Here is a 26,182-nt window from a genome sequence, read left to right as displayed (position 1 = left end):
GGTCAAAGATCATAAACTAATAAGTTTGTCAGAATCCAGCAGCATGAGATAAACGATGTAATAAATTCACTTTGTTAAAAAAATCAAGAAACTTCAACTTCAATTTTGGGAAAAGACTAAATAAAAGCTATCTTTTTCAACTCTCTTTATTTAATTTTTACAATCTTTTGCAGCCTCTAATTTCCACTGTTGCTTTGGTCAAAGATCATTAAAATTTTAAGTTTGTCAGAATCGAACATCATGAGATAAAAGATGTAATAGACTCATTTTGTTAGAAAAATCTAGAAAACTTCAACTTCATACATTTTCTCCGATTATTAAGCAAACGTTGGATAGAATGTAGTTGAAGAGTTTGAAAAGAAGCTTATTTGATTGAGTTTCTTCAGAGTTGTCTGTTTATAGGACATATGGAGCAGAAAAACTTGAATCTACACTTGTCATCAAAAAGCGAAAAACTTGACATAACCTGCAAATTTAATTCTTAATCAGTTCCCTTTATTGTATAATGAGTTTTTCTTTGAGTTTTTTCATTTAGAACTTGTTGCAGAATGATTGGGATTCCACTGGTGGTATGGCGCAATTGAAATAAAAAACAAATTATTTAGAAAAGTGAAAAAATCTTTAATGCTTTATTTTTCTGAATCCTTCTAATTATCAACGCGTAAGCAATGTCAGAACTGTGTAACAATAATTGCTGTTTATCTTTTATGCTAAAAAGTTTTTGTATTAATTCTCTTGTTGAACTTAAAGATTCTAAAAATTGCTGTTTCTTCTTGCTGAAAACTGACAGTGCACATTGTTTTAGACATTTATGGCAACGTTTTTATACATTAAGAGAATTTTACACAAGCCTTGTCGAGAAAATATGTCTGAAGTTTTTACTTGACAACATTAAAAAAGAATACAGATTTTCCAATCAAAAGAACAAAACTTTTTGAGAAATTGGAGGTGTACGTTGAAACATTCTGTGCTACGAACAGTCTCGCTCGAGCCATCTTGTTTATGGTTTTTGTTTGTGATTGGTTCGCTTTTTTGCAGATCTTGTACCCAAAATTGAACACCTAGAGAAATTGCAAACTATTCTGATGTCAGGTACTTAGTGTGCTGATTGTTCAAAATTGTTTCCGGTTACTCATTTTTTATTGGTTTTTTTTGTGATCTCAATTCTCTGTGCAACGGTGTGGCTTGACAAAAATTGATTAAAAATGTCCCTATAAAAATTTTGTTTTGTATAACCGCAGCCGGTAATGAAGTGTTTCGCTAACCAAAATGATTTCATTTCATTTTGTATAGATTAGTAAGAGCTATATCGCTAAGGTACTGATCAACAGCTGTTTAAGTTAGGCAAATGGTTTCCGCCAAATCTGTGGGCAGAACAATTCGAAATTTTTGATTGCATACTTTTTAGCTTTTAAGTGCGACAACCATGATATCCGCCTGTCAGCTAACATATTTTGCCACCAAAAAACGCTGTTTATGACTAGTTGAGCTAACATGTTCTTTCACGATTAAAACACGGTGATGGATGCAAGAAAGTTAATTTTTCTCGGGAAGTTAAACCAACAAAATCACAAAATGATCGTCGCATTTTCTGGTGCCCCCATCTAAATCATGCACATTTTATATGCTTCCCAGGCCGAGGTTTCACCCTTAATCCACCCCTAATTAGCGGGGATTAGAGCATGCATTTTCTACTCCTATGTGTCGGGTAAAGAGTGTAAGAGTGTAATTTTAAAAAATTACACTGTTTTCACACTTTTTTCTCCACTCTTTTTACACTCTTTGCGAAGAGTTTAATTGAGGATGGTCTGACAAAAAAAGTTTTACACAATTACCAAAAAACATTTTTACACAATTACCATTGTAAACAAAGTGAAATGTCAAATGCCGGTGTCATTTGGCGCAATGGTTAATGCTCAACGTGAAAATAGCAAGTTCGACGGAGGGAAGATGGGAGGGGGATCAATCCTCGCTACCTTTTTCCACGTTTTTCTTTTGAACATACACCCTTGTTATTCCAATCTTCCACCCTTAATTAAGCGGAGAAATATGGGTGTAATTTTGTTGTTTTTACCCTCTTTACACTCTTTGCCCCGTTATTTTTGGGGAAAATGCTCGGCCTGGGTTTTAGCCGATGCTGCTAACTTTCTTCTGACAGATTTTACCCGCATTTGATAAAAACTCTGAGCATTTTGAAACTGTTTAACAGCAAATGACCAAGCGCGGCTCTCTGACTCCATTAATGACTATGATGGCAGATCGTCTCGCCTCAAGTTGTTCAAACTTAATTGAACAGCAGGAAGAAATACCAGAACATTCTGGAACATTCTTGCACAGCGCAAATCACAGAATGTCAGGAGATTTTAATTTCCTCCGCCCTGTTACAGCGAATCCTGTTGCACTCAAAAAGCGAGAGAAAAGTCAAAGAAATCGAACTTTTGAGGGCTTTAACGACAGACGAAGGCATTCTATGTTTGCGGGCTCAGGTCGAGTCGACTCGGGTGCTGCAACAATTGACCAGCAATCGGTATCTAGTTACCGGTCGGATGTGATTGGTTATAACAGCTAGTTATGATAATTGTTGTTGATGCTTCAACCTTCCCTTATTTTGTAGACGCTACTGAAAAGGCGGCCAAGTTACGGTAATACGAGAATGGAATAAACTGTTTTACGGTCGTAAACAAATTGTTTAGACTTTTTTAGTATCTATTATTTACCTGTTTGACCTCTTGTTTCTCTAGTCGATAAGGCGACTATTATACGTGTTCGTCTTTTGTCATCTTCATTAATGGTACTTAATGAGTTACCGTAACAACAAAAAGGAAAAAATTGCTTCTCCATACCAAGGTTGAGTTCATGTGGTCTTCGACGCAAAATAAGCAAGGGCCAGACGAACTTGAGTCGGGGACAGGGAGTGATAGGCCGAACACACTTTGGTAAACCTGGGCCAGATCAAAAAGACCCATAAAAATGTATGCGCCAGAACAATTAGACTGACCGAATACATGCACGGGTCAGACCAGACAGACATAAGTATGGGCCTAGACTAGACCCATCAGGCCCCAAATATGAGCCAGACGGGCCAGACTAAACTTCTGATTGGACCTAACGGAACAGTCAAAAATTTATCCAGACTATGAGCGTACTCGCACCGGACCCCCTGTCCCCGACACAAGTGCGTGTGACCCTTACCTGTCGTGATTCGCGGTACTCATCCTGGGTCGCTTAACTTTTTTCTCATTTTTAATGCCATACAACTTTTCTGGCTCTTCAGAGCGTTCTAAGGTTGAGAGGTTAATTTAATGAAAATAGTTGGCTTATAAGTTGATAGGAGTGTTTCATAACCTTAATTACATGATCACGGGTCACTAGTAACAGTCGACCCAAAGTAAAGTACTTGGCCGAAATAAATCTATTTGTTAACTGAAAGAAATACACCATATTTTCAAAAAAAGACGTGAATTGGGTAAACCGTTTTTGCAAAGATATTCCAAGTCCAGTTCACATTTTAACCTATAATGGCTACCATCATTTCCATACAGTTGTGTACAACCGCTTGATTCTGTGCACTTTAAAGGAAGGTCATTCATGTTACGAATCTCAGGAGATGCGTACTTCAATACAAGAAATAAGTACAAGACTTTGAGATATTGAGAACCATGTCTTGCTAACTCAATTTCTGGGACCATTAAGAAATTAATATCCAAATCCCAAATAGTTCAGAAATTTGTCAGAAAGTTTATGAAACCTTTCAAAAATGTGTTGCCACGGAAATAGTTGGCTTGGGAAAATAATGCTTAATTGGTCAACATTGAACATACATCTGTAAGTTCCAAATACAATAAGTAAAAACTGAACAAAAATGTTCGAACTTTTTGAAAACAAACAGAAAAATGTCTTGGACAAGTCCATGACAAATTGATATAGTTCTCAAACTCATGAAAACAGAAGTGTGTTCAAAATACCGAAAAAGGACAGTCATTTTAACCTCCTCCAAACACTAACTGGAGACCAAGCTATGATGTAACTCCCCCTCTAACAAAATAGAGATAATCTTGAATAGTTTTGACAACCTTCAAAAGAGAACTCAGCAATTCCTGAAAGCAATTCTTCAAACTATTACACCAAAAATCTAATGTCGTTAAGAAAGCTAGCCGATTAGCAAAATTGATTTTGTTACGGGAGAATCAGATAATGTTCAAGTGACGCCTGACAACTTGAACTCAGCAAAGTTAGCCTAGAAATCTTAGCAAATTATTACAAGGAAAAGAGTCAATCAAGATAATACCTTTTCTAAACTTGTTCAAAACTTAGGGGATGAAGCTGTTTTCAGAGTTTTTACGGCAAAAAACTCAAGTCGAACGAAACAAAAGATAAATTAGTATTCTTCAACGATCTTCGAAAATTAATACCCGTATTTATAAACTATACAAACCAGATGATTCTGTGCAGCTTTAAAATACCACTCTAGAGTTCCTGTCTACAACTGCGAAAGAATGTGCCCATTTTGCATGTTAGGCCCTTTGTGCATTCTTGTTCAATTCTGCCTATCGTGCCGTAGCCGTCATGACATGACAGCACTGGGCAATTGGTTGAATGACATAACCTTTCATTAAAAACTTAACTCAATTTTTCAACCGCTTGAGATTCAAAAGTCTGTTTCCAGGGAGCCACTCCAGGACAGGTGGCATCTAAACATCTAAAAGGAATGCGAGTCAGCCAAAAGTTTTGGACGTAACCATTACCACTCAAAGGAAAACAACCATTTTTGTCAGTGGTGGTGAATTGTTGGTTTGTGCCCACAGCTGTAAAAACAGCAGGGCAGAAAAACAATCGATGCACAAAAGTACATTGATTTCCCGATTCAATATACTCTTTTAAATTTTAACTGTTCTTGGGTCATTTCTGCAACTTTCCTAAAAACCCTGATAATAACGGTTCCATAATACCGCAGCTTCCAATTTCTATGTTTCTAAGTTACCTTTAATCTGTTGCGGTAACTTTCTCCATTTGACTTAAAGAGCTCTTATATTCATTTGGAAAAGAGCCCTATTTTTGGAACTGCTGCAAAGATATGCCCATTTCGAAGGGCTGCCTCGATCATTTCGAAGCGTTGCATATTAAAAAATAAAATGTGTGTGAGAGAGAGAGAGAGACAGAGAGAGAGAGAGAGAGAGAGAGAGAGAGAGAGAGGAGAGAGAGGAGAGAGAGCGAAAGAGAGAGAGAGAGAGAGAGAGAGAGAGAGAGAGAGAGAACAAGAGAGCAATAGAGAGAGAGAGAGCGAGAGAAAGAAAGAGAGAGCGAGAGAGAGAGAGAGAGAGAGAGAGAGCGAGAGTGAGAGAGAGAGAGAGAGAGAGAGAGAGAGAGAGAGAGAGAGAGAGAGAGAGAGAGAGAGAGAGAGAGAGAGAGAGAGAGAGAGAGAGAGAGAGGGATAGAAGGCAATTTTGGTGACAGTGTGGAGGCTTCGGGATAAGATATTTTAAATCACTGCAAGTGCTGAGTTCGGCTTGCACGCCGTGAAATATTTATGCACGCCGTGAAAAACCAATGACCACAATTTTTTAACGATCTCACCAAGACTTCGCTGTAAACTACTGACCAATTGAAATCAAAAAGTTTTGCTTAATTAAGTTGCTTATTTTTTGTTACATGTTTGCAAGAACGCGTAAAATGTGATCTATCAACTCTTTAGAGAAAAAATTAATCATTGATCAAGATTATATGCAAATTGTTAAATTATCAACATTTAATTTTTTCTCTAAAAAATTTTTAAAAAAACTACAATTTTTCACTAATACGGAATTGATCGCCCAAAAAGTTTTTTCTGTCCGTATGATGATATTGTTTCATCCTTAGGTCAATTTTGATTCAGGATTTTTAAATGAAACAAAAATTTGTTCATGTTGTTGACCTATCGTTTTTTAGCAACTTGGAAACTCTTTCAATGCGTTTTTTCTAAAACTGGATTTCAAGCTCGAACAGCATCAAATTGATACTATGTAGATACACGCACACACACACACTTTTACACACACACACACACACACACACACACACACACACACTAGAGTTCATGTTGTTGACCTATCGTTTTTTAGCAACTTGGAAACTCTTTCAATGCATTTTTCCTAAAACTGGATTTCAAGCTCTAACAGCATCAAATTGATACTATGTAGAAACACGCACACACACACACTTTTACACACACACACACACACACACACACACACACACACACTAGAGTTCATGTTGTTGACCTATCGTTTTTTAGCAACTTGGAAACTCTTTCAATGCATTTTTCCTAAAACTGGATTTCAAGCTCGAACAGCATCAAATTGATACTATGTAGAAACACGCACACACACACTTTTACACACACACACACACACACACACACACACACACACACTAGAGTTCATGTTGTTGACCTATCGTTTTTTTAGCAACTTGGAAAATCTTTCAATGCGTTTTTCCTAAAACTGGATTTCAAGCTCGAACAGCATCAAATTGATACTATGTAGAAACACGCACACACACACTTTTACACACACACACACACACACACACACACACACACATACACTAGAGTCAAATGCCCGAAAAATAGTCGAAACTTATCGTAAATCACGTTGACTGGACACTGCTGAGAAATAATGAGGTTACTTTGATTAATTATTTTTCTAAGAAAATAAATTGCATTGATCGGTTAGACACCTGAAAGCAACCCATAAAAATCAATTTTGTCCTTGTTTTTATTTGTTTTTAGAACAGATTTCACACGTTTTTCTGGCCACAGTTCATCATCAGATTTAATAAATTTTAATTTTTGGGGGGAAAATTGTAGAGGCAGTTTCAAGAGGAATCTGTTTCGACAAAATAGTTATGGCAAGATTTGAACAAATGAAAGATGATTTTATAGGTAATTGTTGTTACGGTGACTCAATTGATTGAACTGAAGCTATCATGAACTACCGAGGTGACGTTTTCTCTCTTTTTAAACTCATTGGGTGTCCGTGTTGTGATGTGTTTAACGTTGTTTAATTGTGATTTCTAGATGCGTTTTTGCAGTGGTAAGTTCATTATCTCACAGTGAGTTAGTTTAGCGCAATTTTTCCTATAGCACACATGTGGTTTTTGGGCTTTTTCCTTGCCTTTAAAAACTTTCCTTTTTCCCTGCACTTCTTTCCAAATTATTCATGAGGTATGCCTATATAATTTAGAATATATTGGCCATTTTGTTTGCTTATTATTTGCTAATTACGGCCATTTTATTTAACTACGTTTATTTGTCCTGAAAATGACCAGAATATTCGGTATGTTGTTATGGTACCAGTATTATATTGTCCAATAGAATTTTTTGGTTAATAAGAAAAAAAAATATTTTATTTCATCTCGTTTTGGTAATACGGTGGGTTTGGTTTAATTGATAAATTGCGTTATTCATATTATATGTGAGTTACTGTGCCAAATCGAAAAATAAGTTGTTTTCTCCGAACATTCTAGAAAGAAGTGATTGTTGTAGTGTTTTTTGTTGTAGAGAGCAGTCCTATGTGGAGTCCAGCTAGCAGTGCTACTTCTCTGACGTCACTACACATGGCCAATCATCACATGAACCCTATTGGCACTTGTTTCCCTACATCAGACCAAAATAGCTCCATACTCGGTATACTTCGGAGGATCTTTTCGGAGGATCTCTCCCCCCCCCCATTACGTGGCAAAAAAATTGAAAAATCGAACACGCATACTCGATTTTCCCGATCTTTTCCACGACCCATGTTTAAAGATTAGAGTTGTAAGCCTGAGTAGAAACGAGTGAAACCAGGCTAACTTAGTTCAAATTTGCTTCAAATTTGGATATATGTGCTTTTACTCGTCACTCATTTCCCCGCCTTAACTCACTAATTTCCACACTATAAGTAACCCTTTCCAAATAACTAAGATGGTGTCAATTAGACCGAAATGAAAGAAGACCAAATTTCCCGCACGAGACTAACTGCAGATTAAGAGGACAATTAGCAGTTTTGAGATTACACATATCATTGTACACATTGAATTGGGTGTCAAGTAATTCCAAATATAAATCGGGAAATAAAGTTTTAGGCTGAATACACGTTCCAAGTTTTGGAAATGGGTTACGCTTATCCGTAAATATCGGTGACAAATTGTAAGCCCTTTAAGCAACATAAGCGTAACTAAATTCCGCTTATAATTGTAATAGATGCAGTTAGGGCAATTAATTTTTGTAAGAGTGGCAGTTTTCACCAGTGAATGAATGTGATGAAACAAATGAACAGCTAAAATCCTCAAAAATATTTTTTATACATCATTTTGTACAATATTTTATTGCTTAATTCTTTGCAAATGGTGCAAACATTTACCGTTTCCGCCAAAATTAAAACTAAAACTTGCGCGCAAAAGGATCAGACAGAATTTTTAAAACCCCTATTTGCTGCAAGTTTTGTATTATGTTAAAAAAACTTGCCCTCTCCTCATTGGTCTGCATGGTTAAGCAAAGTTCAAGAGCTAAAATCGACTTTTGATGAAAACCGGATTTGAATCCGTTTTTAAGAGATTTTAGCTATCATTTATCTAGCTAGCGGCGACCAAATTCAATGATCCTTGAGCTAAGCTCATTTAATGCCGCTTCTATTCTCTTCAGCAAATTCGTCAGAAAGAGCAATATCTGTTTTTTCGGCTTAGGCAGAAATAACAAGAACGTCATCCCTTTTAGCCTGAATATTTCATAATGTATTTTTCAGGCGGTAAATACCGGGTGCATCAGCAACAATACAAATATTAGATGTGAACTAAGAGCCAAACTCGACCAATATTTTCATTCGCAATTTTGTCCCATCAGTTAATCCTAAATTTACCTCTTTTGTGTTGATTTCTTTATTTCTTTAAGTAAAGTAAAAAACAGGTCGGGTCCAGATCATGAATTTTTTCCTTTATCACCCAAACCACCTTTATGAGTCAGTTTGCAACCCCCCCCCCCCCCCCCCCCCAACAGGTTATATTTTGATGTTTATAATTTTGCGTTTTGGTTGTTAACTAGTTGCTTACTTTATTATGGTTAAGGCATTTTTTACACAAAATTCTGACCAATTTGAAGAAATTGGACACTGTAAATAGCCAAACCGAATATTTTAGTGCTTTGTGTTTACATTTTATTCAAGCTTTTTTTTGGTCATACACGTACTAATTTCTCTGCTGCGGAAGTGGATATATGTAAATACTATTGAAGAAATTCAAATGCTATAACATAGCACAAACGAGGGGCGCAAAATTGAGTGACGGCAATAACGATATATTAGAGAACCAAATTGTACGAAAATTGAATTTCATTTGAAATGGAAGTTAAGAGTACAATTTTGCAGATTTGTGAAAGAAAAATTTTCTTCTTAAAAATATACAGAAGTTCAAATCAACCAAACATCTCTATTTAGAAACTTTGTTTAGAATTTTAAATTATGATATACTTGATCAAAATAATTGAAAACTGAAATAAATTTAAATTTATATTGAAAAAGTACATCAAATTACAGTTTTAAAGCTTTGTTTTTCTACCACTAATAAGTGGAAAACCCGACTTGTTAAAATTTTATTTTCATACCCTTTTCACTCTTTTCCCTGCTATTTTCATTGAAATTTTTTGCCCAGTTAGCTAAATCGATGTTCCGCTATTTAACTTTTTAGCCCTCCTTTTAGCAACCCCCATCACTATACCCCGATACCTGGGGTATGGTGAGTCAGAAAAGATTTTGGAGTCAAAAACTGACGGGCTCAATTGATGTATGTGTGAAAAGGTACGATCTCAGAATATGATGGGTGACGAGAAATAGAACCAACTAAACGTATAAGAAAAAAAAGGAAACATGTGCAATTGAAATGGACAGAAGCGTCGGATAATTACACTGCTTCGCCTTTCATGGCATATAGACATCACACGAGGAAGGCCCCTGGTGGCGTGGGAGGAAGAGCCTGGCACCACAACTATCCAGGACTCAACACTTCTGCCATTCGAAGGTGCACTTCATATGGCTTCAATAACAAAAACGGTTAGTACCCCTTGTTCCATAAATAAACGCAACTAAATATTATCCCAGTCGAGATATTTTGTCATATTTTGTTTATGAGGCAGACTGTTTTTGAACACCCTCAGGGGGCGCAGATTGTTCCAAACAAACGAGCATGATACATACCTCATCTAGCTTAAGCTGTTTGCCGCACAAATGAGCATCAACATGAACATTTGAATGTCAAACATTTTTTGCTCAATAAATAATCCATTTCTATAACTCCCAAAATACCCCCAACATTTCCAAATCTCCGTTGTTATTTTTATTTCTCTTGACCTCTGAACTCTTTTGTATCACCAATTTTTGACATGCGCTTTGTTTAAAAACAAATATAATAAACTATTTTTATTGCCAATACGCATCAATTAGTCTAAGAACGATATACATGGCACAAATCAAAAATTATAACTATTCAGCATTACGAGGTCTGCATCAAACCTAACTGGTTTGTTTTCAAGCACCTCGAGGAGTTATTGTCGAACCTCAAAAAAACTTTGGTAAAAGTATTATTAAAACTTGCCAATGAACACTGAAGATTCAAATTAAGAGCGACTTTTAAAGGGCAGAAAAAGATATGATTTGAGTCCTGTCTTTCAACTCCTGCTAATCAATTTCAACCTCATCCAAAAACTTAATGCAAAAACTGGGATTTTTTTGGAAATTTAAGTATAGAATCGAGAAAGAACCAAGCCATCTTTTTCAAGACTAAAGAAAGGTGTGCACAGTCATCTAAGTTGACAAGACAATTAATCAATTTGCTGTCTTTAAATTTTATTCATTGAAGTCTAAATATTTTATTTAAAGAAAACATCAAATCGCTAAACACCTACAGAACACTTTTGAAAACTCATTTCAATTTCAAAATTCGTTCATCAAGTAATGAAAATTCGCCAGAATTATAAAATGAAAATTAGATTTTCCAAACAATCAAGAAGTTCCAGTTTTGAATGGATATTGGATCCAATCTTTGTTTTACTCTGCAGAATTTGCATAAAATTTCTACTGAATTTTGAAATTACTCTCAATTGCATCTTGACTGTATAAAATTTGTAGTTCTCTTTATCGTTATAAAATTTTTCTATGTTTTCAAATTAAAGAAATGCATCAAATTTAATATTGGTATTTTCTCTCTGAAGACCGCTAGTTTCTAAAACGTATCCTTTTCATCCCGATATTAAACTTTTCATGCTCTCTTTGTAATCAGACCAACAATTTCTATAGTTGAATCAGGTGGAAACGATTAGTTTTTCAAAGGTCAGCCATTTCTCTCCGATGTTAACACTTTTTCCGCGTTTAGTGATTATGTTGAACATAATAGTTGTGGTCAGTTAAGCAATAATTCATCGATGTTTGATGTCAAATATCAACATGACTAATTACTAAATCATCCGTATCAGGTTTCTCCTTATTTAACCAAAAATTTATCTGATAATTCAATAAATTATGTCTTCCAGAATCTACGATCGTTATCATGTGTTGAAAAAAAAATTTTAAATTGCATAGCATTGTTCTAAAAAATACTTTTTTGACTGACAAAATTGTTAATATCGGGATAAATCAACTGATATAACCTAATGGGCCACATATGCTTTGTGAATCAGTTGAGATTGTGTCCTGTGCAAAGTTTCAAAAAGTTGTTTTTAAGATAAACAGAGAATATCTGATTCCAGCTGCAACAGTAGCTTTATCGATTAATTCGGCATCTGAGGGTTTGAGGAAACCATATGTTCTGCCGACGAAATCTCTATCATGGTTTCAATTCTGTTTTAACTCAAGAGAAAAATGAACCAATTTGTAAGTAGATCGGAATACTGGTTGAATCCAAGTTTTCTTGTGAAAGTCATATCGATGAAGTTAAAAGGAACTTAGGTAAGCAATTTGGTATTATCGCAAAACTGAAACATTTTGTGCCCAGGAAGCTGTTGATGCAGTAATACGAATCAATTTTAGGCCTATTGTTCAATATTGAGTCTTAGTCTGTGGCTGCTATAGTTACCTCTTGCTTCTGCCTATCTATCTTTAACAGAAAAGAATAGTAAAGTTCATTTTATTTTAAAAAAGGAATGATTCATGTGAGGACTTAGTCCGGAAGCACTCATATTGACTGTTTATGTTCTGTACGTTTATGAATTAATTAAATTTTCTTTCAAAGCTCTCAGTGGCTTTTTTGTGAAATTTTTTGTAATGATTTGTTAGTACCTTATAACATAGAAAGAGAAACTAGGGGATCGGCAATTAGGTTACTTGAACAACCTTTGTGCAATAGAAAAATAGAGCGCTGTTCAAGCAAATTTCGTGCAACAAAATTATACAAAAAATTGAACAGTCCAGAAAATGTTCCGACTGGCTTTGAAGAGAAGAAGTCAGGCGAAACAGCTAATTTTTGCCATAAGTTGAACTGTTCCTTTTTAGTTTGCAATCACGAACTTGCAAGATTTGTTTTTGATTTTTAATTTTTGTTTCACATTGCCTGTCTCTCAAACCATGTTCATATGTAATTGAAACGTCCCCTTCGTTAGATAAATGATGATCTGTCGCAGCCACCTACTTGATGCGGACAAGAATTATCTGTCACAGATAATTTCAATGGCGAGAATTGAATTGTTTTTCTGAGAAAGTTCAAAATACCCCATCAAACTACCAAAATCAGAAAAATTTGTTTTAGAGAACTTTTCATATTTAATTTAAGAACACAATAATCAACAACAATAAAAAGGATCATCAAAGTTTATTTTATTGTTGAGCGCTGGAATTTCCGAAAAACTCGCATGATTACATGAGGGAAAGTTCATCACAGAAACCTTAGGGGCTAAAAAATTGTATTTGATAAGTAAAAAGTCGAGGACATTTTAATCCTGAGTTTTCCTTTCACTTTTTGGTGACACACAAACAGCAATTTGAGATTGTAACTGTCAATTGCGGATGTGTTTTAGGTCCTTTTATGTTCTCTCGGGAGAACTCAGTCCAGTCTCTGTCAGGTGGGATAGGAATGGGAGCAACTACAGACTATGAGGACGAAGAGACTATCAATCCCAGGTGGGAATAAACACGTTCAATGTGAGGCGCTATTTTCACACTCGGGTTCTTTTGACTTGCCGCTATATAAAAAGTTTCAGCTTATCTTTTAATCTCACCCAATCGGAGGGGTTAAATTAATACAAATCTTTGTTATCAAACTTTGATTCGGAATCAAAGGTTTTTGCTCATTAAAAGTTCAAATAAGGGAGTGTTTGTTTTGTTGAAGAATTCTTCATTCTTCTCAATCGCTCTCTATAACATCAGTCCTGTTCTCCTTAAATTTCAGAATTCTTCTCTTTTCAATCTTCATTGAACTCTTGAAAATTATTTATGTTGCCCCCGCTCGTTAGGTGAGACAATATTTAGAAAAACGAAGGTCCCCTCTCAGTGGGTGACACCTCTAAAATTACTCTACTCTTCTTGGAGTTCACAATGATTGCCCAAAATAGAATTTGCCCAAAAATAATGCAAAAGTCGGGGTTACGGGAGGGGAGATTAGGAAATTTCACTTCTTAATAAAATACCAAAAGGAGAAATATCATTTAAAGCCGTGTTAATCGGGGCATCTGATCGACGTTTAACCCTGTTTAATATTTTGGGTCTCTCCCATTATAGCCCCCCATGAAATTATAGCCCTCATTATGGTATAATTACCATAATGGGGGGTATATATATCTGACCACTAAGCTGGGCGGAGGGGGCTATAATGGGAAAGACCCAACATTTTTAATCAACCACAATTGCACCAAACTAAGATTTTCTAAGTGTTAGCATCAAATTATGAGCGCAAGGGCACCTCGCAGCTTGCAACAGAAAGGTCACAAAAGGCTATGGAAGCCCAGATAGCGGAATAAATCCGATTTTGGTAATTCTAGGTACATGTCTCGATCTCACTACAATCGCAACATGCCTGCATCCCCTCTCAGTCGTGTGACTGGCAGCTCACAGACTCTCAGGGGTTTCAACCCCTCCCCCTCCCTGACAATGAGCAGCCATCACCACATGATTGGGGGAAGAATGAGTCAAGGTGCTGCTGGGTTCTCGTCTCGGGCAGGTCCCACGCCATTGGGGTCCGACTCTGAGTTGCGCCGATCGTTTGGCAGCCGAGTTGCTTCTATGGGTAAGAGAAATTCCATCACAGATATAGTTGGTCCTATAAAGTTGCAACGCTATCGAACGTTTCAAAGGTCAAAGTTCAAATTTAAAACAAGCAGAGATCAGCACTTCGTTTTTCAGTTGCAGTTCGGAGGTTTTTCGAATGTTCGCTTGAGTTGCAATTTTACGGGACTAACTATAAGATTGTTGCAACCGACTAAGCTCTGCTTAGCCATGCAGCATAGACATATAAAATGGTCACTCTTTATCAATTTAGGCTAGATTTATATATTTAGCTCCATAATGTTGCAACGCTAGTGAACGTTTCAAAAGTAAAAATTCAAATTTAAAACCTGCAGAGATCAGTATTTCGTTGTTCATTTGCATGTCGGGACTTTTTCGAACGTTCGCTTGCGCTGCAACTTTATGGAACTAGCTATCAAAAGTGATTTTGATAGCTAGTCCCCTTTGTCCCGAGCTTTAGATCTATAGTTTACAGATCTTAAAAGGGATGAACTTCTTGTCAAGGGACTAGAGCTTAAGTGTGTGCATCAAGCATCTGGGAACGTCGCTCATTGAGAGGTCAAGTCTCGAGAGCCTTAAGTTGTTCAGACTCTATCTTTCAGTTCCTTTTTGGATATTCAGAGCATAGTGTCTGGACCAAACTGTCAAAATACTGAAATTCATCATGTTTGGTGCGGGACCTTTTTATTACAAGGAGATTCCCGGAGGTCGAGTGAATCAGTCTAGAGACATTGTTTTTTGGGATGACCAGTACTCTGTTCATGTCGCAATTTACAATCACCAGTCGTGATTTCTAATTAAAAATTAATTCAATAAAAAGAATATGTTAACCTTAAATCCCGCCAACAAGGGTTGCTTTATATGCGATTCGAACTGCCACGCGGGTACTTGTAACTTTTAAATTGCGCAGCAAGTCGTATCGACTAAGCGAAATGAGCTTTGTGGTAATTGCCTACAAACTAGCTCATGTATAATGCTCATGTGTGCATACTAGTATAGTATTTACCAGGTATAAGCTAAAAAAGTATAACATTATTCTGCTCAGACGTAATTTTAGTTTATGTGTAATTATCAGACTATACTGGATAATTTTAGCCTGGCCCAACTCTATGACCTCAAAATAATCAATGAAGAAAAACTGCACATAAAGAAACTTAAAATAGACTGGAGATGGAATGTTTTAGAGCTGAATTAAGCTTTTTACTCTTTAATTGTGCTGGTTCAGCGCTGGACTGTTCTGAGACTCAAGTCCGGGTTAATGTTTTGAACGTGAAGGACTAATGTCATCAAGATTAGGTTTCTGGATTACACAAGTAATTGTTTTTGAAGCACATTCTTCTAATAAGAAAAAAAATTTTCAGATAATCGAAACCTAAGTCTGTGATTTTGTGATAAGCAGAATTCGTAACTTAATTTTCTCAAAACTTTTAGATTCTAATGTTTCCTAGTATTCATAAAAGTGAACTTGCTCTTGAAACGTACTTTAACAATTGTCAGTTCATAATATGATTTTTATTTTGTTAATGTTGACTTTTCTCGAATTTTAAGGGTAACAGGAAAAGGCCGAATAGTGTATAAAGTACACATTTTAAAGCAGTGTTTTTTTTTCGCGAAAATTAGCGAAAAAAATGTTTTGTACTGCTTCTAAAAGAAAGTTCACTTCTAGATTTTATGATTATATGATGCACAAGTTCCCGGGTCGAAAGTCCTCCCCAAAATCCTCCCATTTTGATGTAAGAGTGGGGAGGGGGTAATTTGTCTATGGGGGGTAAATTGACGTAAGAGTGTGGGGGTAATTTGTTCAGAGGGGGTAAAACGAGGTAAGAGTTGGGCTGCAATGGGAGGATTTTTGAGATATTACCCCCTGACTGAAATTGCCATGTAAGAGTGGGCTGCAATGGGCTGCAATGGGAGGACTTTTCAGGAATTAGCACCCTGACTGAAATTGCGATGTAAGAGTGCGCTGCAATGGGAGGACTTTTCAGGAATTACCCCCCTGACTGAAATTGCCATGTAAGAGTGGGCTGCAATGGGCTGCAATGGAAGGAATTTTCAGGAATTACCCCCATGACTGAAATTGCCATGTAAGAGTGGGCTGCAATGGGCTGCAATGGGAGGACTTTTCAGGAATTACCCCACCCATGACTGAAATTGCCATTTAAGAGTGGGCTAATATGGGCTGGTTTGGGAGGACTTTTCAGGAATTACCCCTCTCCCCCTGATTGAAATTCAGAGGGGGAAAATGATGTAAGAGTTGGGCTGCCAAGGGGGGTAAAATGGTGTAAGAGTGAGGGGGTAATTTGTTCAGAGGGGGTAGAATGACGTAAGAGTCGGTCTGCCGAGGGGGGGGGGGTAAAACGTTGTAAGAGTGAGGGGGTAATTTGTTCAGCGGGGGTAAAATGATGTAATAAGTGGGCTGCCAAGGGGGATAAAATGGTGTAAAAATGAGGGGGTAATTTGTTCAGAGGGGGTAAAATGGTGTAAGAGTGAGGGGCTAATTTGTTCTGAGGGGGTAAAACGATGTAAGAGTGAGGGGGTAATTTGTTGAGATGGGGCAATTGTTGAGGTCTATAATATAAGTATTATTCATATAAATAGACCGTCAAGAGTTGGACAAGCTTTGATGGTCTGGAGGATAAGGCAACGCAGCTGAAGGTACAGATGTTGCGGGTTCAAGACTGGCATTCTTTTGGTATGGGGGCTAAAAAATGTAAGATTGAGGGGGAAAATGATGTAAGAGTTGGGCTGCCAGGGGAGGTAAAATGATGTAAGAGTTGGGCTGCCAAGGGTGGTAAAATGATGTAAGAGTGGGGCTGCAACGGGAGGATTTTTTAGGAAAATGCAGCTCAAAACTCTTACATCTTTTTGGGCTGCATTGGGCTTTCAAGGGGGGTAAAATGGTGTAAGAGTGAGGGGGTAATTTGTTCAGAGGGGGTAAAATGATGTAAGAGTTGGGCTGCCAAGGGGGGTAAAATGGTGTAAGAGTGAGGGGGTAAAAGGCAAATTAACCCCGTACTCTTACATCCTTTTACCCCCTTTGGCAGACCAAAAAAGATGTAAGAGTGGGGGGTTAATTTGTCTTTTACCCCCTCACTCTTACACCATTTTACCCCCCTTGGAAGCCCAATGCAGCCCAAAAAGACGTAAGAGTTTTGAGCTGCATTTTCCTAAAAATTCCTCCCATTGCAGCCCCACTCTTACATCATTTTGGGCGGAAAAGTTCAACCCGGGTTCCGGATTCTCTAGACTTTCTAACCGATTATGGTTTCTAAAACAAGGATGTATTGTGCTTTAATGTGTTAAGTCTATTTTAAGCACTAGTGCATGTAGTGAGCCAAGTACGAGTCATTTATATAACATTTTTGTCAATTAAAAACTTTGCTTTATGTTAAAACACTACACGGAACATTAACAAGGATTATCTGCAAAAGTTAGATTATCGGAGAACTCATTCAAAATTCAACTTAGTTCTCTAATTTTTACAGAAGTTTTCAATAAAAGCAAACTTATGTTAAATCAGAAACACCGGATTCTGTCTAAGCCGTGATATGTTCTATATATTTATTGACTTAATAGGTCATTCGAAGAACAAAGAAATGTTAAAATGCAAAAAAAATTTAAAATATTTTCTGGGGTATCGAGCTTAACTATTGCGGAAACTAAGTCCGCACTCCAGGGTTGCCATTTATTGGATAAAGCGGGGGGGGGGGGGTGGGGGGTAAATAAATCGGGGCAAAAAGAAGAACCATTTAAGATATCTAAGTTTTACTTTTTGCATTTCTGATTGCAGATAACCTGGAACATAAGCCTGATGAGGTTAACAGTAACAACAACTCAACTGAACAGATGTTGCAGCAGTCCCACACACAAACACACACAGTTCAATCTTCTTCTGCTATGACTCTACCACCAACCATCAGCATACAACACGCATCAGGTCAAAACTATAACCTTAATTCCGCCCTCAGTGTTGATGTGACATTTAAAGTGAAAAGTCTACTAATTGCCTTTATCCCTCGGATTTCCTTAAGAAAGAGGATTAAACTCAGTTTTGGGATCTTTTCCGTTTGTGCGAAAAGATCCATACTATTCTATGAAGCGAACTTTTAAATTGAATAAAATGTGTTGGTTAAAACTTTTTTCTAAACCAAGCGACCCCATCTGTCTGTTCCTCTCTTTATAATTTGATCACAAGATATTCAATTACAAATTTGCGAAAGGAGTTGTGAAACCAGAGTCCACGTAACATCATATACCCGGTAAAGAAGTGCAAAACTAGCGATTTTGAAGCCTCTGCGATTATTACTTTCCTAAAAGTGGCTGTTGAAGCTCAAGCTTCAATTTTTCTTCCATTTTGTTGTGATTTGACTTACGAGCATGATTTAACTCCAAACTTCACTCCATGTTTTTCCTTGTGACTATTTTACCGCAGAAACCAAAGTGTGTGATCACCCCCCCCCCCCCCCCCCCCATTCATACTTTTGTGAAAAACAATCTTGTAAGCTATTCGGTAAATCAAGGTCAAATTGTGAGTAAAAATCCAATACCGCTGTATGTGATTGGCTTTCCCTGTGTATTAAGATAGAGTGTGGATATCACTTATAGGTGAGGTCAAATTGTCCTTTTGCAACTCAGTAGCGGCTCTGCTGTGGCATGAAAAAAAAACGCCTACAGAAACAAGCAGTCAAAAGGGGATCAAAAGGTTATATTATAAGATCGATTTCTCTCACTGATTCGAGCAATCTTACTCAAGGCTTATTTGAGGCAACCGATTCGAGACGGCAATGTTCATTTTCAGGCCAGCCAATTGGGCGGAATCAAAGGAGGGAGGAAATGCCACCTAATCATCACCAGAGGGTGGGCAGAAGATCCAGTTCACCCGCAGATGGGGGCAATTGGAACTCACAATTACAATCAGGGCCACTTTTGGGCGGGCTCCAGGGTCTAGAATATGGCGGTGTACCGCAGGGAATGCTATCTAAAAGATCAGCAGATAGCAAGAAGAAGTCGATTTCAAACCCTCATTTACTAGTTAGTCGACTTTTGAAAATGACCCAAAAGTTTATCGATACATGAGCAAAAAAAAGCTAAATTAATCTTCATTATTTTGAAGTTATTGTAAGCCTTAAAATTCGAGATTGTATGCGTAGAATACAGCAATTTTCAAAAACAAAAACAAAGGACTCGTTCAGTTTTTTTGTTTTCTTGAACTTTTTTGATCAAGTGGGACATTTATTAAAGCCAACTAAGGTTGATTATGACAAAAAATTGCTGAGGTAAAAATGTCCATTGCATGGAAGAAATTTCAGGCACTGTCTTCGTCAAATTCGACCCGGCCTCAGAGTCCCAGAGGAGGTCCTACGACCCCAAGGAGCAACAGTCGCAGAATGACCACTCTCGAGGAGCAAGACGAGTGTCCGACACATCGCAAAAAGTCTTCCGCAACTTGCACTGCCCCAATTGCAGCAGCTGCTGCTAATGCTGCAATGACTCTGCAGAGGTCTTGCAGTGCTGATGGAGAGAATGTGGAGAGTATGACAAGACAACAAACAGGTTTGTTCAAGGAGGCTTTGTTAGGGTTGGTTAGAAGTATGTTGCTCTCTCTGGTCGCAAAGCCTCATCAGACGGAAAAGACACTTGATCAGGCTTCTATAAAAGACACTTGAAAGGCTCTCTAGTTTGTTCCTGACCAGACTTTACCCAGGCCTATGTAACCTCTGAAAAGACCGTTCAAAATGAACCGATATGGGAAAAAATTATTAGTACAAGATTCTCTTCTATTAAACTTCTTAAGCTAACTCCTAAATAATCTGAAACGTTTCCTCGTAAAATATAAGACTTAATAGTAGTAAGAAAGAAGCTTCACTAAGAATCTGCTTATTCCAAAGAAACCCCAATTAAAATTAACTAATAATTTTTTTTAATGTTACAACATAAGTTTTTAATTAAATTAACTCCTTAGTTAGACATCTGTTTATGGAGTCTTAGTTAATCGCAAATTTATAATCAGTTCAATTCATTCAGATTGTCATTTCGACAAATCTTGAAATTGCAACCCACGCATGGTTTTCAATGCTGCAGTATAGTCCTCATCACCAGATGATCTTGTAGCTTGGCAGTTAATTTCAGCTCTCCGCTCATTTGGTGAGACAAGTTAATGAAACTATACTAATGTCAAAGAAATTAATGAAATTAACTTTTCAGGAATAAAAATCAGTTTATAGTTAAAACTGTCCTGATCAATTTCTTATTTCTGAAAAACTGTCGCAAGTATTCAGCAGGTAAACTTTCAGGAAAAACTCACCACGGAAATCACTAAAGAAAACTCTTATTCCTATAAAGTTTTTGGATCTTTTCCCTTTGTGCTCCCCCCAACTTAGTGGGTGCATTTTATTTGCATCCCCCAAATGCACGTGCCATATTTTTAAATAATGATTTATTATGTAATGACACGTGCTCTGTAACTGGGGGGAGCATGACGTACTGGGTGGGGGGGGGGGGGGCACAAACGAAAAGACCCAAATTTTTTATCTTAAAAACTAACCTAAAATTTTTTCCTAAGAAAATCTCAAATACTTATGAGTTTTGGATGATACTTATAAATTAGAACTGCGTAAGAACTCCTTTTACGTTTGATAAGGATATCGATTTCTGTGCTATTTCACAAAAGAGACAGAGTCGATACTATGTCAACTCGACAATATTTTGGTTTAAGGGTCTGTCATTTCGAAGTATATTATACTACTGCTTATCGACATATCAAGTTTTTAGCGTAATAAAGGATTGTAACAAAGCCGGTAGGCTAAGCTGCTGAAAAATTTTGAATATCAGAGGGCAGTAGTCATAATAAACCTAATTTGGAGAGCTGAATGAAAAAAAAGTGTCCATTAACTCAGCTATCTAACAACTGAAATGTCCGATTACTCAACTGTCCAATAATAACATATGTATTGATGTACACTCAACTTAAGGGGACAAAAGCCATTTGCATCTCTAAAATATGGTTCCAACCCTAAACTTTATCAGCCGCAATTTTTTTGTTAAACCAATTTTGGTCCCGCGAAATCTTTTTCGGAGAGATAAAGAACGGTATCATTAGAAGCCCACAAAAAGTTGCTTTAAGTGCTGATAAACCATTTTCAAAAGTTTGATTGCTTGAAAAAATGTTCAAGTTTTCAAATTTTTCCAAATTATATACTTTTCAAATAAGTAAAAATATGTTTAGCAAGTATTGGATTAACTACTCCGATGCTTGCATGATTTAGAATTAATATGTTTTTTAAAGTTGCTGAAAGGACAAAACGATATTCAACTTAAATGGTTCACAATTAGCGAGAAAAAAACTTTACATGCAAAACTAAATTTGGCATGTATTATTTAAAAAGCATTTAGTGGAATTATTTCAAAGAAATCTTAAAATTTTTTCAATAAAATTATGTATCGCAATGGTTTTATTGTCAACAGATTACCTATAAGCTGTGAATTTGAGAACTGAATAAAAATAAATCTAAATTTTTGTCAAATGTTAATGCGATTTTGTAAATAATTTTAATATAGCGGAAAAACCTTGAGCGGAAAAGCACTTGGAGAAAAGCGCTTTGAAAAATTTTTAGAGTCCTGGAAAAAAACAGGCAAAAAATGTTGCGACCATAACTTATTATTTTTAACATGCCATTTTTCAGAACACGTACATGAACTCGCATCATTGGTGGTTACTTTTCAATAAAATTGCTCTAAATGCACAAAGTACCCTCACGACGAAGTTTTGATAATCCAGCAGTAGCAACAGACACTTTTAAATGTTTTTTGAAAAGACAACTCGTCATGAAGAATGTTTTCACTTTGTTTTTTTATGTAAATATCTTATCAGACATAATTTAACCGTGCTTGGTCGAACTCTATATGAGATCAACTCAGGTTGTCTGAAAACGTTTTTTTAATGATTTGGTCACGTAAATTGTACGTAGAAAGTAATGCTTAGTTTCTTATTATCCAAATTATTTGTATTGTATTGGTGCGCGGTCTCTTTCCAAATTATTATCCAAATTATTTGTATTGTATTGGTGCGCGGTCTCTTTCTAAAATCTTTTAATAAATGTTTCAACTTTTCAAGTCAGTGGGATATCAACATTAGAGTGGTAACTTTATTCTCACTGGACTAGTGAAGGGGGACAAAAGCGTGTAGTTTTATAGCGTTATTTTTTCAACTAAATTTTAAGTGGAGTGCGCAGTTGGTCTTTGAACTACTGTTTCTATGTCGACCAATTAGAACAATTGTTTCTATGTCGCCATATCCCACACTGTAAGGCCCCTTTTTACATGTATATGTTTTGTCGAATTAAAAAAAAGGTAAAATTGATCAAATAGTCCACTAAATTTGCCGGGGGCGCTGACTCGTAAATTAACTTTATAACTAGTTAACGCCCGTCATGAAAAATGTTTTCACTTTGTTTTTTTATGTAAATATCTTATCAGACATAGTTTAACCGTGCTTGGTCGAACTCTATATGAGATCAACTCAGGTTGTCTGAAAACGTTTTTTTAATGATTTGGTCACGTAAATTGTACGTAGAAAGTAATGCTTAGTTTTTTATTATCCAAATTATTTGTATTGTATTGGTGTGCGGTCTCTTTCCAAATTATCATCCAAATTATTTGTATTGTATTGGTGCGCGGTCTCTTTCTAAAATCTTTTAATAAATGTTTCAACTTTTCAAGTCAGTGGGATATCAACATTAGAGTGGTAACTTTATTCTCACTGGACTAGTGAAGGGGAACAAAAGCGTGTAGTTTTATAGCGTTATTTTTTCAACTAAATTTTAATTGGAGTGCGCAGTTGGTCTTTGAACTACTTTTCTGTTTTCGAAGGCCACTTTATCCCCGTGGGGCAACTGACTTCTGTTTTCAGTGTTTCTTTCTTGACTGAAACTAAAACAATACATTTGCGTTTTAATTGTGCCTATTTGGGGTTGCTTGATTTCATCAACTGCTGCTAATTCTTTTTGTGGCTTTGGCACTATACGTTATCAAAAAACATTCGTGAATATTTGATATTTGGCCTTTTTATTACTATATCTACTGTTTTATTATTAGTATCATCAGTGACAGGCCTTACTGTTTGCTAATGAGATATAATTAAACCTTTCTATAAAAAGTTTAAGTTCATGGCTCAGGACTTTCTTGACCTTGATTCCATTTGCTCTCAAAATTTTCAATGAATTTTGATTTTTGCAACTATTTTTTTTTGCTTTTTGTTTTTGAAATCATTTAATCATATTCGTAGGTACAGGTCTGATATGTCAGCGATAGATATTGTTTTAGTAGATTTAATTGTTTCAGATCAACATTATTGCCCTCTAGGACTTGACACTAATTGTTTTCGGGAAATATCATAGATATTTGGACTTTTGCGAGTAATGACAGTTCTCATCCTTTACATCCAATTTTTAGTGGACGTCAATATTTGCATATTCAAAAAATCTTGAATTTTCACCGGAGAATTTCTTTTTTGTCTTGAAATTAGAAGAGGAAAGTGTTAGAACGCCCAAATTTGAAAAAAAAAAACAGTCAGTACGACGAAGAAAGTTATTGCTTTATTATAAGAAACTTGAGTTTTGTATAGAAAAACAATTTTCTAACAAAAAGTCCAGCAACCAATGGGACAGACAGCAAACTCTGAAAGGATTTTGGAGTATCTGATGACACGCGTATACAGTTTTGGTTAAATATTTAGCAAATGCCGGGTTGGAACATTATGAGCAAACGCATATTACGCAATCCGATTCGTTGAGAAGAAACTTGTTTAGTGAAAGGGGGTGATGACTCGTTGCCGGGGACAGTTGGAGCAGGAAGCGGCACTGGAGTCACTTCATTATTACCTGATTGGGTGCAAATTGGATCGGAGGTGAAAGTGAGTCCCAACAAGAAGGGTGTGATCAAATACAGTGGACGTACCCATTTCTCAGAGGGTACTATGGTTGGAGTCAGCTTACACACACCGCATGGTGAGTGACTTCGCCGCCAAAACTGCTTCATCGATATTAATGAAGCAGTGTAAATTTTATTGTAACCATTTAATTGCCGTAACAACAGTTATAACTTATCTATGAAATATATTACAAGTCAGTACCCCTACCATTAATTAATATAAAGCCAATTTGGTGGAATTTGGCGACAAAGAACAAAGTCATAGTATTCTAGATTGCCATACCCCACACTGCAAGGCCATTTTTACACATACGTTTTGTGTATTTAAAGAGTTAAAATGGACCAAATATCCCACTAAATTTGCCAGGGGCGCTGACTCGCGAGGTAACTTTTTAACTAGTTAACGCCCGAAGAATACTACAAAAGTGAGAAACAGTAGTTTTTTCTCGCCACTGTTGCTATACGAAGAGTTGCAGAGAAAAATCAAATCGGCTACACAATGGCTTTTTTAATAAAGTCTCATGATCTTGAGTGTTTAGGTCGGCACGATGGTTCAGTAGACGGTGTTCGATATTTTCATTGCCTTCCAAACCACGGAGTATTTGTTAAAGCAGACAGATTAGAACTTATCACATCGTCAACTTCTTCATCACAGAAAAGTCAGCAGCAGAAAAGCTCTCATCGAACATCTAAAAGACGCTCCCCATCTCCAAAAAAGAACTAACCATGCCAATGGCCATCAAAGCAACTTTTAATCGAAACAACATATCAGAACATTCTAGAATGTTCGCTGCCAATGTCTACAAACTTATCTTGTTCGAAAACTGTCCTAATTACTCTAGTACTTCCCTCAAAAATACGGAAGATCTTAATGTGTTACAAAGAGAAAAATGGAGGCGCTTTTCTCAGACCACCATATATCCTCGAGAAATTTATCAGATATCTATTTTTGCGAAATTCAGCTTGATATAGAGCAAAAATGTCTTCTCCAAACAGTCAGTCAAGCGCAATTGCAACCTAACTAGAATTTTCAAGTCTTCTGCAATTCAAACAACTCCGACAATTATTCACTTTGAAAACTGTTCATCAACGCAGAATAAAACAGTACAACTATCATATACTACCATAGCCAGCGAAACTGTACTCGAGGCAAAACTGTCCCGACTGCTTAACCAGAAAACCCACAGATTCGTCTTCTTAACTACAACTTTTCTTCTTAAACCTAGTGGCTATAAACATTGTGCAATAAATTAGTTCTATTTTTGCTTATTTATGGTAATTGGTTAACTTTTATTTTCAGTTCAGTTGCAACACGTGTTGTGGGTTAGATAGATATAAAATACTGCTAATGTAGTTTCAATTATCAGTGTCAATTAAACATTTGTGAAAAAATCATTTTCAAATCAGGTCAGCTTTTGTGCTATCACCAGCCGTTACTTTCCATCTACTTATACAACGCTTAGTGTGAGACAATTAGTTTGAGTCTGTGGGTAGCACAGAATGTTCCAACAAAACTCTCAAGCTTGCTAAAAGTTCATTTCTAATGCGGCATTTTTTTGAAATCTCTTAAACAACTTGACGTGGTTTTTCTGGAGAACCGTTGAGCAAGTTTTTCTACTACATTTCAGAAATTTATATTAAAGAGTAGTTCGGGTGTGAAAACCAGGTTACTTAGAACACACTGCTATCCCCTACTTTAATTAAATCTAGTACTTAATGCAACAGTGTACATGAATATATTCATAAGTTCATCCCTTCAAGCAGCCCAAAATATAAATTTCAAAGCTTTTAAGTTTGTTCAATCCTCCTTTTAAATAGACGAAAAAATACATCCGAAGATACACTCTAAATAACGTTCAGATAAATTTACCTGAACCGGGTTCATGTAACCGAAAATTCAGTTGGGATCTTTTCAACAATTGCCCCCCCCCCCTTTGGTACCTAGTAGAGAATCGCCACCCCTTTTGTGCTATACTTTACCACAATATTAGTTGGTCTACAGTTTAGATAGTCGAATATCAGTTTAGGCGCAATTGCGG

General features: G+C 36.5%; 2 protein-coding genes across 3 annotated transcripts in view; both read left to right on the top strand.

The window, feature by feature from the left end:
* LOC142335952 (histone acetyltransferase type B catalytic subunit-like) overlaps positions 1-26,182 on the top strand; it is a 182,460-nt gene that overhangs the window by 19,997 nt on the left and 136,281 nt on the right. The gene's annotated exons all lie outside the window — the stretch shown is intronic.
* Positions 1-26,182, top strand: part of LOC142336533 (uncharacterized) — a 199,309-nt gene that overhangs the window by 159,032 nt on the left and 14,095 nt on the right. The window contains exons 34-43 of the mRNA XM_075385441.1: positions 2,210-2,555; positions 7,538-7,621; positions 9,897-10,058; positions 13,013-13,115; positions 13,973-14,217; positions 18,007-18,153; positions 19,015-19,247; positions 19,526-19,769; positions 24,023-24,220; positions 24,683-24,864. Of these exons, the coding sequence (XP_075241556.1) occupies positions 2,210-2,555; positions 7,538-7,621; positions 9,897-10,058; positions 13,013-13,115; positions 13,973-14,217; positions 18,007-18,153; positions 19,015-19,247; positions 19,526-19,769; positions 24,023-24,220; positions 24,683-24,864 (1,944 nt within the window). The remainder of the gene's footprint in view (positions 1-2,209; positions 2,556-7,537; positions 7,622-9,896; positions 10,059-13,012; positions 13,116-13,972; positions 14,218-18,006; positions 18,154-19,014; positions 19,248-19,525; positions 19,770-24,022; positions 24,221-24,682; positions 24,865-26,182) is intronic.

This window comes from Convolutriloba macropyga, chromosome 3 (assembly GCF_964194025.1).
Source record: "Convolutriloba macropyga chromosome 3, txConMacr16.3, whole genome shotgun sequence".
Classification (NCBI taxonomy): domain Eukaryota; kingdom Metazoa; phylum Xenacoelomorpha; order Acoela; family Convolutidae; genus Convolutriloba; species Convolutriloba macropyga.
This window is presented reverse-complemented; position numbering and strand designations above follow the sequence as displayed.